Source organism: Castor canadensis, chromosome 7 (assembly GCF_047511655.1).
Source record: "Castor canadensis chromosome 7, mCasCan1.hap1v2, whole genome shotgun sequence".
Classification (NCBI taxonomy): Eukaryota; Metazoa; Chordata; class Mammalia; order Rodentia; family Castoridae; genus Castor; species Castor canadensis.
In genome coordinates, this window is record NC_133392.1 from 27,602,593 (window position 1) to 27,616,205 (window position 13,613).

General features: G+C 37.4%; 1 protein-coding gene across 4 annotated transcripts in view; it reads left to right on the forward strand.

Annotated features, from left to right (window-relative positions):
* The window catches only part of Armh3 (armadillo like helical domain containing 3), a 158,859-nt gene that overhangs the window by 79,678 nt on the left and 65,568 nt on the right, over window positions 1-13,613 (forward strand). For 3 of the 4 annotated variants that reach the window (XM_074078455.1, XM_074078456.1, XM_020171230.2), the window contains 3 exons: window positions 679-761; window positions 1,682-1,808; window positions 8,140-8,215. In XM_074078455.1, the coding sequence (XP_073934556.1) occupies window positions 679-761; window positions 1,682-1,808; window positions 8,140-8,215 (286 nt within the window). The remainder of the gene's footprint in view (window positions 1-678; window positions 762-1,681; window positions 1,809-8,139; window positions 8,216-13,613) is intronic. The other variant, XM_074078457.1, reaches the window with a different exon arrangement.

The following is a 13,613-nucleotide window of genomic DNA, read 5'->3' on the forward strand; positions in this document are numbered from 1 at the left end:
TACTACACAGTGAATTTAGGGCCAGCCTGGGCTATATAGGAGAACTTCTCTCAAGAAAAAAAAAAAATAGTGTACACACATTCATACATACATACATACATAAAATAATATATAGCCATAAAAGCCTCTCATTTGCACCAAAATGGAAAATGAGATGAAACTGGAGGATGGTATATTAAATGAAATAAGCCAGGCACAAAAAGAGAAATACCATGTTCTATCTCAGATACAGAAGCTAGACAAAGTTGATCTGAATGTAGAATAGTGATTACTAGAAATTGGATGCGGGTCAGGGGTAGAGGAAGGTTTGGTAATGGGTACCAAAAGACAGATAGAAGGAATAGGTTCTAGTCTTCCATAGCACAGTACAGTGATTATGACTCACAGCAATCTATTATATGTATATTTGGCAAAGAACTAGAAAAGAGGAGTTCAAAGACTCAAAATACAAGGAAAATATACGAAGAAGAAAATGCCAGTTACCCTGATTTGATCAGTACATGCTGTCTACTTGTATTGAAATAGCACACTACACTTCATAAATAAACACAATTATTACATGTTAATCAATAAAGCAAGCAAAGACCTTGCTTGGTAGCTGAGATTTATTCATTCTAGTCTTAGGGATTTAGCTTGAATAGTTTGTTAATGTCTTTTTGTTTTGTTTTGTTTTTTAAGCCTTGATAAATTTGCTGAAGTTCCTTATGTCAAATGAGACTGTACTTTTGGCCAAACACAACATTTTTACATTAGCCCTTATGGTGAGTAACAAAATAAATACTTCTTCCTTTGAAGTTGTATGCTACGGCAGAAGTCAACTGATATGAAACAGGAGCTGGTGATCTGGGGACTAACTGTAGACAGAACCAGGCTATATTTTCCTTATGGATTGGAATCTCTAGACTGTTGCTCCCCATTCTCATCTATAGTTTTGGCAAACATGGAGACTCTTTTCTTTCATGAGAGTATATTGATTGGCAGGTATAGTGTGGGCGTAGGTCAGATTTCTGTGTAACAATAGTGAGCTTTGGTCCCTGCTGAGAGATTTTTCTATACTGTTGCAGTCTCTATTTTGGTAAATGACAAAGGCTCTAGAGGTATCCCAGCAAATGGTTCCATCATCATGGCTGTACTTAGTTTCTGAGGCAAATATAGATGCCTGTTTATCTGGCTGGTTATTTGGAGTAGGAAGCCATTGTGCCTTTTGACTGTCTTCCTAGGACAGTTTCTTCCTAATGTTCAAAATTTAGTGAGGGAGAAAAAGTCCTGATTCGTAGCATTTACACTTTCCATTGTACAACTGTACCTACCATGACCAATTTCAAGTTGTCAGCATGACATCAGAGTCATGCAGTGTTGGGAAGACATATGCAGTAGTATGCTGTTATTCCCACCACCCAGATATAAAGTAATTTCAAGAGCATAGATAATAGTAAAGGTAGAAAATAATTAGAGTGATGTTTTAAATATTTATTGCCTTCATTTTAATATAATTTAATTATAATATTATAGGAGTGAATTTGTAATAATGACTGTGATTTACAATCAGCTTACAAAATGCCTAAAAATTTGATAATCAGCTCTTGCAATCCAGTAAGAGAGGGTTATAGCATGCCAGTGATAATACCTTTGTGGTCTTTATGTGCTGATGTCTGTATATGGGCTATTGCTTCTTTTTTAGATTGTGAACCTCTTTAATATGTTCATTACATATGGCGACACATTCCTGCCAACCCCAAGCAGCTATGATGAACTTTACTATGAGATTATCCGTATGCACCAGAGCTTTGACAATCTCTACTCCATGGGTAAGCTGTCTTTTCTTTTACTCTTCTTTCTCTGTCCCTTGTCTGGCTTTTGTCATGTAAGAGAAAAATACTACAAAAGATGCTCCTCTAGTTGTTTGAAGCTCTTGATTGGCATACAAATATAAAGTACTCTCCTCTCCTCAAGCAATAGGAAATTTATATGTGGGCCTTTTTTTGTTTGTTTGGTAGGGATTTTTTGCATGGTTTTTTTTGTTTGTTTGTTTCTTTCTTTATTTGTTGGTCTTTTTGCCTTTAGAAACTCAGATTTTATCTTAGTGGAAAGCTGGTTAGCAGCCCTTTGGTGATGTCTGTAAACTAGGAAGATAATTAAAAAGCTTGTCAATTCAATGAATGCCAATGAGATGGGGGCCAAAGAGTGGATGAGAGTTGCTAAGGGCAAGTAGAGTGCTTGGATCCCAAAGGAATATGTGTAATTTGAGAAAGAACAGGATTTTAGGGTCTTAGTGTATCTGTGTATTTTTAGCATAATTTACAAGAAGTGGGCATTAGATAAAAATCATTTTAGCAAGCCTTTTAGTAATTGACCTGAAAATTTACTCTGCAGCTGCAGTGAGTATAATTTACTTGTGAAGGAGGTCATATGTAAGTTTGGGAAAAGGGTCTAGTAAATCCAGGTTGAAAGATAAGAAAAGATCATTGTAGATTGAACAGAAACAGAAATTCACTCAGCAAAACTATTTTATTTTTAAAAGCTCAACTTATGGAACTTGGGTGTGGTTCAAATGGTAGAATGTTTGCCTAGCAAGCATGAGGCCCTGAGTTGAATTTCTAGTACTACAACAAAAAAAAAAAAGGAAAGAAAGGTAAAAAAAGGGGGTGGGGAGAGCACCAGAAAAAAAATTCCCAACTTATTAGTTTTTTGTTGAAGTATAATTAATATATAATCAATTGTGCAGGTTTAAAATAATATTTTAGTTGGCACCAATGGCTCAGCTTGGGAGGATTATGGTTCAAGGCCAGCCCAGGCAAAAAATTTGTGAAATGCCCATCTCAACCAATAGCTGGGAGCAGTGGGACACGCCTGTCAGCCCAAGCTATGCAGGAGGCTGAGATTGGGAGGTTCACTGTTCCAGGACAGCCTTGGCAAAAAAAAAAAGTTTGCAAGATCACATCTCAATGGAAAAAAGCTGTTATCTCAGTTAAGGTGGAAGTAAGGATTGATTGAGGTCCAGGCTGCCTGGGCAAAAAGTAAGACCATATCTTTAAAATAATAGTAGCAAAACTGTTTGGAAATATGGCAAGTTCTGACCTATGTATATGTATATGAAACTTACCACAGTGATCAAAATAATGAACATATTCATCACTTCCCCAAATCTCCTTTTTATCCTTTACAATCTTTTTCTCATATCCCTTTCCCCATCTCTACCTGCTATGTCCCATCCACTGATCTACTTTCTGTCACTATAGATTGGTTTGCTTCATCTTTTGTGATGTGACTGTAAAAACCTCAGTCTCTGCTTGGGACTTCTATATCCTGAGAGAAGAAAAGAGTGAATTTGGAACGAGTACCAGGAGAAAGAATAGAAGCAAACAGTAGAAAAGGATTGTGTGGAGGAACATAATTTTTTCATCTTTAGAGCAGTGGAGGAAATCTTTTAAGAAAACCATGTATAACTTTGCTGTGATAATCTTAGTGAAAGGTGAGCCTTGTATTAAGATGTGTCTCCCTTCCAAATACTAACCAAGCCTGACCCTGCTTAACTTCTGAGATCAGACAAGATCAGGCATGTTCAGGTGGTATGACTGTAGACAATAGGATGTGCCAACTGCAAGTATCAGAAAACTCGGATTTAAACTATCTTAAATGAAAGGAGAATTATTACACTTTATAAGAATTCTAAGGAACAACAGTTCCAGAATGACATAATCAGATGCTTAACAATGTCTCCAAGTACCCAAATTTTTTCTGTTTCTCTGTTCTCTTATTCTCACAGTAATGGCTTTAGTGTCAGGTTGCTTCCCTTCACAACAGCAGTTCCTCTTGTCATATCAAGACACGTGTCTTTGTTTAGGAGATAGAAAGTTCTCCATGAAAACCTCTAGCAGACATCCCATTAGCTAAACGTGCTCAGTGTACCCTGGTATGGTTTACATCTGCCTGACTTTGTCAACATTCTTGTTTTCTGAAGAGTTCCCTAAAGTTGAAGAGCTGTCACAGAGGCTTTAGCACTCTTCAACAAATGAATAAAAATGCCTTTCAATGAGAAAAGGAAAGAGACTTGGAGTAAGAGACCTGCTTTTGAAATCTTTACTTACCCAACTGGGCCACAAACCTAGTCAAATGAGATAAGCCCTTGTAGCTTCAGCAAAAAGACAGGATGTCTCTGAATGCCCAAATCTGCTAGGGGGATAAAAAGTTAACTAGGATAGCACAAATGGGAAAGTAAAAAATGTCTCTAACTGAAACACATGACAAATGGTAAGAAATAGCATGCTTCAGTGCTTTCCATTTTATTTAAAGTGTGAAAAACCTCTGGTGAAAAAAACATTTTATAAGCTGTTTTGTTGTTTTTTGAACTAGGGTCTCACTATGTAGGGCCTTGAACTCTCATCCTTTTGCCTCAGCCACCTGAATGCTGGGATTGCAGTCATATACAACCATGCACAGCTTGAGTTAAGTTTTTGAGGCCTAATTTACATTTACCATAAAATTCATTCTTTTTAATATAGAGGTTTGAGTTTTGAAAAGTGTCTATAGTAGTGTAATTATCACAAAAATTTTGAGATCCATTATTCCCCAAATTTCCCTTGTACTCTTGTGAAGTCAACTCCTCTGCCTACCCTCAACCCCTAGCAACAACTGATCTGTTTCTGTTGCTTGATTTTTCTCCTGCTTGTGGGTCAGAAACATGATTTTTTTTTTTTGATACTAGGGTTTGAACTCACGGCCTCATGCTCTTAGACAGGCATTCTACCAGTTGAGTACGCCTCCAGCCCCATTATGATTTTTATGGTATGGATGTTTAATTTTGTTATGTTGTTTTTCTTTCTTTCTTTTTTTTTTTTTGGCATTACTGCAGAATTGAATTCAGGGCCTCATGCTTGCTAGGCAGGCAATCTACCACTTGAGCTGTTATGCCAGCCTTGTTATGTTCCTTTATATAATATTGGGCATTGTTCAGAAATATGGTTATGTAGAACCAGTTAAATCCTTTCAAGGATTTAAGGATGCTTTTAAGGATTGAGAGCAGGTCAAGAGCATTTATTTATTTAGTTAGTTAGTTAATTTTAGATAGGATCTCACTAGGCCAGACTGGCCTTGAACTTGATATGTAGTCCAGGCTGACTTCACCCTCATCCTGCTTCAGCCTCTTTGATTGCTGGAATTACAGGCATTTGTCACCTCACCTAGCTAAAGTAAACTTTTAATATAGGCTAACTTGGCCCTACTACTTTGACAGAGTCTGCCTGATACCCCATGTATTAGTAGTTCTTTCTACTCCTATTAGCAGAAACACACATTATTTTCTTTGTGGAACCCACCATGACTTCTCAGTTCCTCCTCTCCAGTGGTTCTTGGCCTCCTTGGGAAGTTTCCTTTTTCATATGTACACATCAGTGCTCAGCAACAAATAAAGGTATAGATCTCTATAGCTCTCTGTCAAAATTTCTCCTTGCCAGCTTAGATGCTTTAGCTTCTTTAAGTCTTCAACTTGGCAAGACTTCTTACTTTTCTTTAGGTTCTTCCTCCTTGCCCTGCAGCCTAAAAACTTCTCCATTGAGTAAGCTAGAATAATTATAGGGCACATCTTTGTTTTCTGACTTTCAGAGATCACAGCTCTATGCCACCTGCTGTCTAATGTCTGATAACCATTGTTTCATGTCTTTTGCCCATTTCCTATTGTTTAAGGGAGAAGGGTAAGTTACCTTGTTACCTCGTCATAACTAGAAAGAGGAAGGTCACTAAGACATTTTGATAAAGGCACACAATGTTCCTTTGGCATTATTTTATTGCAGTTAAGTCTGCTGAATGAGGATCTGCATAGAAGCTGCCTTGAACTAAAAATGGCATCAGATTTTGAACTTTTTTTTCATTTTTAAAAAGAAATATTTGCCAATACTAAAGAAAAAACATGGGAAAAATTAAAATCTTACAAACCCTCAATTCTAATACTACTACTATTTTTATTGCATATGGGCCCACATGTAAGTATAATTTTATATAGCTGTAATCAGGGTATCCTTCTAGTTTGTGTTTTTAGCCTATATAGCATGATTTTGTAATTTTTTAAAGTCTCTTTTAATGACTGCATAGTTTGTTGTTTTTCTGTAACACAATTTACTACATAAATGATTGCTTTTGTTTGAGGCATTTAGGGCATTTGAAACCATTGTGTGTTTAAAATTGGTAGCTTAGAAAAGAATGTTAAAACCAATAGCTTTTCTAAAGAAAATGCATTGATGAGGTTATTTGGGTGTCTTTCACTAAGGAACAGAACTGACAGGATATTTTGGAGAGAGTTAAACACTTCTCTGCAAATATAAGGAAGGGAAAATTCAGCTAAATTCCATAGTGTGGTATGTGGTGGAGGCTCCAGTGAAAAACCAGTGCACCTAAATAAATTTCACAGTTGAGTTGAAAAATAACAACATTCTCTGACCTGAAATAATTGTGTTCATTGCATGTATAGATATGCATATATACAGAGTAAAACTTCAGACTGTAGACTTGGAACTTGGAACTACCCCTTGCACTAAATCTTATGAATTAGAAAAGCAGCATGCTGATGAGCTATGTTTTAGTAAGGCTTCCATCTTGTCTTCTCTTTCATAAAATTGCATGCACTTAAAAAACTGAGGCATTGCTAAAACAGAGGCGGCGGCAAATGAGCTTTATTTCTTATCTATAGCCCCTCCCTGTGATAAGAGTTACTGCTGCCGTTCTTCTTGCTTAGGAACCCTAGGTCAGGAGCAGATGATGTGGGTACTCACATATGAAGTTTCTGTGCAGACCAGTTTCTTTTGGGAAAGTTTCTGATACGTTCATTCATTCATTCATTTGGGAGGCAGTCTGTTGAAATTAACAATAGCTAAGATTTACATAGCATTTACTCTGTGGCAGGCAGTTATCTAAGAGCTTTATGTGTATTAACTCATTCTCACAATTATTTCATGTATATGTTACTATTGTTCTCTAGTTGGTGGCAAGGACTAGACTTAGATGCTAGTAGTAGCTTTATAGGTCATGTTCTTTATTCATTTCTCTCTGTAAGTACAGGTTCTAGAGTCATTCCCTCCAGATTTGAATTTCAGCCCCATCACTTACAACTTGTGAACAACCTCAGTCGTCTTCCCTGAATCTCAGTTTCATGTGTATCTCATGTAACCTAATTTTGTCCAGTGCCTGACACTTAGTAGACTCTCTGCGTATTTACCTCTTATTAAGTAGCTATTCATTAAAAAACATATTTGAGTGCCTACCAGGTGCTTCCTCATTCAAGAAGCACTGTGCTGCTTTGTCTCTTTTCTAAAAAATGGTACAGTTACTATAATGTGTGGTCCCGAATATCATAGCTGATAGGGGATGTGTTGTTTCTTTTTTATTTCAGTCATCTTTCTTCCTTTGAGTTTGGAAAAGAAATAGAATTTGGTCAGATAGGGAAAAATCTTCCTAGTGATTCATTTTACATAATGAAGGCAAAATAATTAAGGTCACATAATTAAGGCAAAAGAGCAAAACCAGTTTACTTCTTGGTTGAAACATGACCATCCTCTATCTGGAAAGGTTATTTATCCCGTTTGGCTGAGTTTATGCTTTTAGGTTTAGAAAGATATATGTGGAGCAAGAGGGGACACCAACTTAGCCAGCCAATTCCACTAAGTTAGCCTTGGTCACTAGTGAAATAATATATATGGCCATATTACCCTCACTCCCCACCCACTGTAGATTTTAAATGAATGTAAAAAGTAAGTTTTGAAGCCCTGTTGCAGGGAGGAGGGTGCTGAGGCAGAAAAGGAATATAGTATGGTTGTGTTTTTGAGCAGTACTGGAGTTTAAATTCCAGTTTAAACAAGCCTGGTGCTCGCTGGGCAAGTATTCTACTACTTGAGCCATGTCCCCAGGCCTGGGAGTAGAGTATTTTGATAAAAAGTGAGAAGTTAGAGGAAAAAAATTCCCAGAGAGAATAATTGAAAGAATTCTATAAGCATTTATATTTTTCTCTAGGCTAAAGTTGTTTTTAACAGAAGATTGGCACAGGCTTTGTTTGGTTATTCTAATCGTGTTATTCTGAGGTATGTCTTCATTCTTCATATTTGTGTTTTATATCAGAGGTTTGACAGAACTGTGTTCTTTCCTTCTTTACAGTCCTTAGGCTTTCTACTAATGCAGGCCAGTGGAAAGAAGCAGCAAGCAAGGTGACCCATGCGTTGGTTAATATCAGGTAAGGAATGACAATTTCTGTCTTTCATAGTTGCTTGGCTCATCTGAGGTTTATTGTACCTTTCTAGGGAGAATATATTGAGCACTAGTACTATTTTAAGCCCTGATGTCTGTAGGAGTGGAAGAAACTGTCGTACTTGATCAAGAAAAGCAGGAGTACATGAGGCTTTCATTTTGTCATATTGAAGTAGCTTGAAGTGCTGGCTGTTCTGTGAATTTTCTACCAAGAGATGATTGCAAGCCCTTTTCAGGCATCTTAGCTGCCAAAGTATTTTCTATGTATAAGTCATCTGAAAGCTTTTCTCTGAAGATTTCTTCTGCTCTTCTCCATGACTTCACTGGATGACTCACAGGGATCTGGAACTTTGACATTTTACTATATGTGGCTATTTCTATTTGTGGTAAACAAAGCAAATGAGTCCATGAAGCGAAGACATTTTAGGCTCCTTATGAAACAGCCATGCAGTTACAGAGTGTTGTATATATTGTGTCAGACATGGAATTGGTGAGGGTCATAAGGCAGCACTACTCACTCACAAGAGTGGACTGTCAGTAAGTGGAGAGGAGAAAGTACATTTAGTATTATGAAAGCTAAATTTGACTTTTCTTCCAGTCCTTGCTCCCATTGTGCTTCTGATTTTCCATTTTCTCATCAGTTATTAAATCATTTCTTGCAAACAACTGAAAAATTAACATTGAGCAAAAGAAGCAAATCCGACAGATGGGGAACTTGATTTAGCTCCAGATGTGAGCCTTGCCAGACATTCCTGTAATAGTAATAGTAATTCACATTTACAACTTGGTATAGATTGTAATATGTGACAGAGCTGGGGTGTGATGTTTGTTTCTATACCTTCTTTTTTAAGGTAAAATGTCCTGTCCCTGCAGTGATTTACTAGCGTGTTTGGCACATCTGTGAATAAAAGGAATGCTGAAATGTGTGTGTTAGGAGGGCTGCGATGAGGGAGCATGGGGTGAGATGTGCTAACAAGATTGCAGTGAAGGTTGGACTGCCTTACCTGTCCCCAGAGGGACATTTTGCAGCAAACACAATTTTATAAATCTAACAAATAAATGCATATCTGCTCCTAGCAAATAATCCAGACACTGTAGTAAGGCCTTATGATAAATGTGAATTTCTGTGAGAATCAGAAATTACAAACTGTCTTCTCCCAAATATCCCTTTGTGACCCAAGGGCAATGTGACAAATATGGATGTTTGAATTAAGCACTGGATTCTGGGCTAGCATGCGAAGTATGTATGGGTGTAATTTATGTCATATTTGTTTATTCATGTATTTACACAGGCTTTCTAGGTAGCTTTTCATCTGGGGCCCGTTTCCTTGATCACATTCCTTTATGCTTGCTTTATCTCCTACTTTGTTGCTTTTCCTTTTAGTGCTTTCAGGCTTGGCTGCTGTCCTTATTCTTCCCAAGGGCCATCAAGTAGATGATTTAAGTTTTGGCCTCTCCTTTTTCTGAATAGCTGAGAAAGTATTGGACTAATCCTTGAAAAGGTGCCTGTAACCATAATCTCTTTCTTGCCTGACTTTGTTAAGCCTCTACTTTCATTTTCAGTCCTCATATTGAGATTGCTGCAGAGAATAATCACATCATTTTCACTGTTGCTAATGAATTAGAGTATATGCCTACAGTAGTAAAGATCCATTCAGTTTCCTCAAGAGATTATTGGAAAGATGTCTTTGAATCTTAGCACACTAAGTCCAGACCAGGGGAAACTGATAATATCAAGCACATCTCTTTTCACTTACTCAATGCCAGACTTTGTACTATCTTTTTAAATCTCAAATTAAATAGAATGTATTATATGATTGTTAAAATATACTTGTTATATTGAAACTGAGTCTTATGGATATTATTAACTGTGGGAGGTCCAACTTTTGAGGCAAAGCTAAGAATTAATCATAGGTTGTCTAACTCTAAGCCTCCTTTGTATAGTTACAGCAAAGGCTACTGTGGAGGCAAACTAAAACTTAGCATGACGTATTGAAAAAAAGCATGAAAATTTGAGTTAGAAAAACTGGTTCAAGGAGACAGAGATCAGGAGGATCACAGTTCAAGGTCAGCCCAGGCAAAAAGTTAGCAAGACCCCATCTCAGCAAATAAGCCAGGTGTGGTGGAGTACATCTGTAATCCCAGTTACTTGGGAGGCATAAGCAGAAGGATTGCAATCTGAGACCAGCACTGTACAAAAAGTGTAAGACCCTATCTGGAAAACAATGAAAACAAAAAAGGGCTGGGGGCATGGCTCAAATGGAAGAGGATCTGCTAGCAAAGCAGATCAAACCTCCAATACAGCCCCTCAGTTGTTGTGGGTTTTTTTTTTTTTTTTTTTTGTCTTTACCATTTGCCATATGACCTTGGACTAAAATACCTACCTCATCTGGACCTCTTTCTACCACTTGTAAAATGGGAGTGATGGTGATTTCAACTATTTCACTGTGTAGTGATTATAAAAATAATATAATATGAGATGATATAGTAAATATTGAAGCTCTTAGCTCTTAGTAGACTAAAATTATGGTCATTTTACCTAGTATAGTGTCCATCACGGTTCATCCATCCTAGAGCATATGTCAGAATTCCTTTCTTTCCTAGGCCAAATAATATTCCATTGTATTAACAGACTACATTTTTTATCTGTTCATCTGTCTATGGACACTTGAGTTATCTCTACCTTTTAGTTATTTATTTGGCAGTAGTGGGGTTTTGAACACTGGGCCTTATGCTTGCCTAGTCAGGTGTTCTACCACTTTTTTGTTTTAGTCTCTCACATTTTGCCTGGATAGGCCTCAGACTGCAATCTACCTAACAGCCTTCCACTTAGCTGGGATCACAGGTACACATCACCACTCCCAACTTACTGAGAATTTTTTGTCCCAGTTAGCATTGAACTGCAATTCTTCTGAATTTGTTCTGAATGTGCTATCCAAGTAGCTGGAATTATAGATGTGAGCCACCGTGCAAGGCTTCTTTTTGGTTATTGTAATGTTGCTATGAACTTGGGTTCTGTTCAAGATCCTGCCTTTAAGCTGGGCATGGTGGCCTGTAATGCCAGCACTTTGGAGGCTAACCTGAGCTACATAGTGAGACCCTATCTCCAAAAAAAAAAAAAAAAAAAAAAATATCCTACTTTGTCACTGAGTGGGGAGCATATACCCTGAAGAGCAGTTACTGGGTCAAATAGTAATTCTGTATTTAATTTTTTGAAGAATTGCAACATTATTTTTTAGGTTTAGCATTTTGACCCTTTCTTAGAATGTTTCCTAAGTACATCTTCATTTTTCCTTTCTGTAAAAATAAAGATGTACTTAACCTTAAAAGATATTTTGTTCTTCCTTGTAGCAGACCTTGGTGGCTTTGAGTGAGGGTGGACCAGGGAGTTTTCTTTTCTCAGAATCAGTACTCTCTTGGCTGAGGGATTGCTGGAGGAAAGAATGATATGCCTGAGTGGTCTGCATTTCACCAAAGCGTGCAATGAATGCTGCTTTGTACTCCTTTGTCTTTCTTTAAAAGCTTGTGTTATGTCTGTGACATTATTAACTTTGGGTGGTTGAGAAAGCAAGAGCACGTGTTAGAAAATCTGACCTTTGGGTTTTCAGGGATACTGTGGTCTATTTAGCTATTGGTTATCAGGTTGATTATCAAGGATAGAGTATATAAAGAATTGCTGGGAAATTGTGATGCTGTACATAATATATTTCTGGTTTTTATAAGGGTTATTTGCACTGATTACACACCTGGAATAGATCTCTAAGGCAGACCAACCAAACTTTGATCTTTGATAGCCATGGGCATGGATTGAATTACAGTGAAACTTTCAGACATCTAACAGCTGGGAGGCTTCCCAGACTGGCTTGCCAATTGATAATACGTTCTAAACTATGTCTCTGAGATACCTCAGAATTCAGTGCACTCACCTAGTGTCTGCCAGGCAGGTGAAAGGCTGCAGATCTTTGTGTTCTTTGGAGCTTAGATTGTGACAATGAAAATTAAAGGTATTTCCCCATGACTGGAGACTTAAATTGCTCAAGTTTCAGTCTGTTTGCTTTTCACTTGTCTTTCATGACTTAGTCATGCTAGTTCTTTGTTAAAGTTATTTGTGTTTAAACAATTTGTCTCTTCCTGTTTGATCCTTCAGTGAGATTCTTAAGATGAAGCTGCTTAAAACCTACTATTTTTATTAGAACACATGATGTCATGAACAAACAGGATGCTATGTTTTTTCCTCCCTATAGGAGAGTTGTTTCACTGCTTTGCCATAAGAAAAATAGGATATGCTGTTCCACCTGTAAGGTTCCACTTTTTGGTCATATTGTTGCTTTAGGTGCTTCTACAGATTTAATCATTCACAAAGGATAAATAATTTGAGGGACCATGTGCAGGGCTCTTAGGAAAACATTACAAATGTTTTAAAGAGTTCCATGCTAAATATTCCTGCCACCACTCAGCAGGCTGTCCCAATGAGGTCTTGTACTTTAGGAAGATGTCTTGTTGATCATTAACCTCGTTATACAAAAGGGAAAAGAAAAATGTTAGACTACAATCTGACCTTCATCTAACCAAACAAATTTCAAGGTAACTTGAGGCTCTTAATGAATCTTTCTAAGTTAAAATCTTAATGCTTTTCACTTGATGAGCATTTTATTAGCACCAAGTTCAAAATTCTATTCTCTGACTGCTTATAGAAAAAAATACTGGCTGAGTCACTGCAAATAGGGGTTTTTCCTTATCTGTAATTTTCTTAAGATAAAGCTTTAACTCTGTGATTAGTATGTTTTCCCTTTATTTGGAATGTATTAAGATAAAGGTCAGTTTTTCTTTAAGAATAACTTTTTAGATATCACTATGGTTAGATGTAAGTCTAGGGGTGGGGATGAGAATTTAGAGCACTTCTTTGTAAGTCTCTTAGTTGTTCATGTAGTGGATGTGCCTTCTTTCCCCCTGTTATCTCCATGGTCTTTTTTATTCGAATGCTGAGTTGGTCCCCATACCCTTTCTGCTGCTTATGTGCCTAGGTAGTTGTTTTCCTTCCCAAGAAAGGAAGGAAGGGAGGAAGGAAGGGAAGAAGGGAGAGAGGAAGGGAGAGAGGGGGAGCGGGAGGGGGAGAAAGAAAGAAAGAAAATAAATTAAGCTTTAAGCATACCCTACTGTACTGGGGAGTCTAAGGAACGGAATAGCTTTTAGGGGCCTCTAGATAAGGGGGTTCATCAAGCAGAACACTGTTTGGATCAGGCCATGTATAGAATTCTGAATGTCATAGAAAATAAGTCTTCAGATAGTTATCATTTTTTTTCCTTCATATGGTGGCCTTGCACATGTTAGGCAAGCTCTTTGTTTTTCGTTCAGGCAGAGTCTTGCTATGTAGCCCAGGCTGG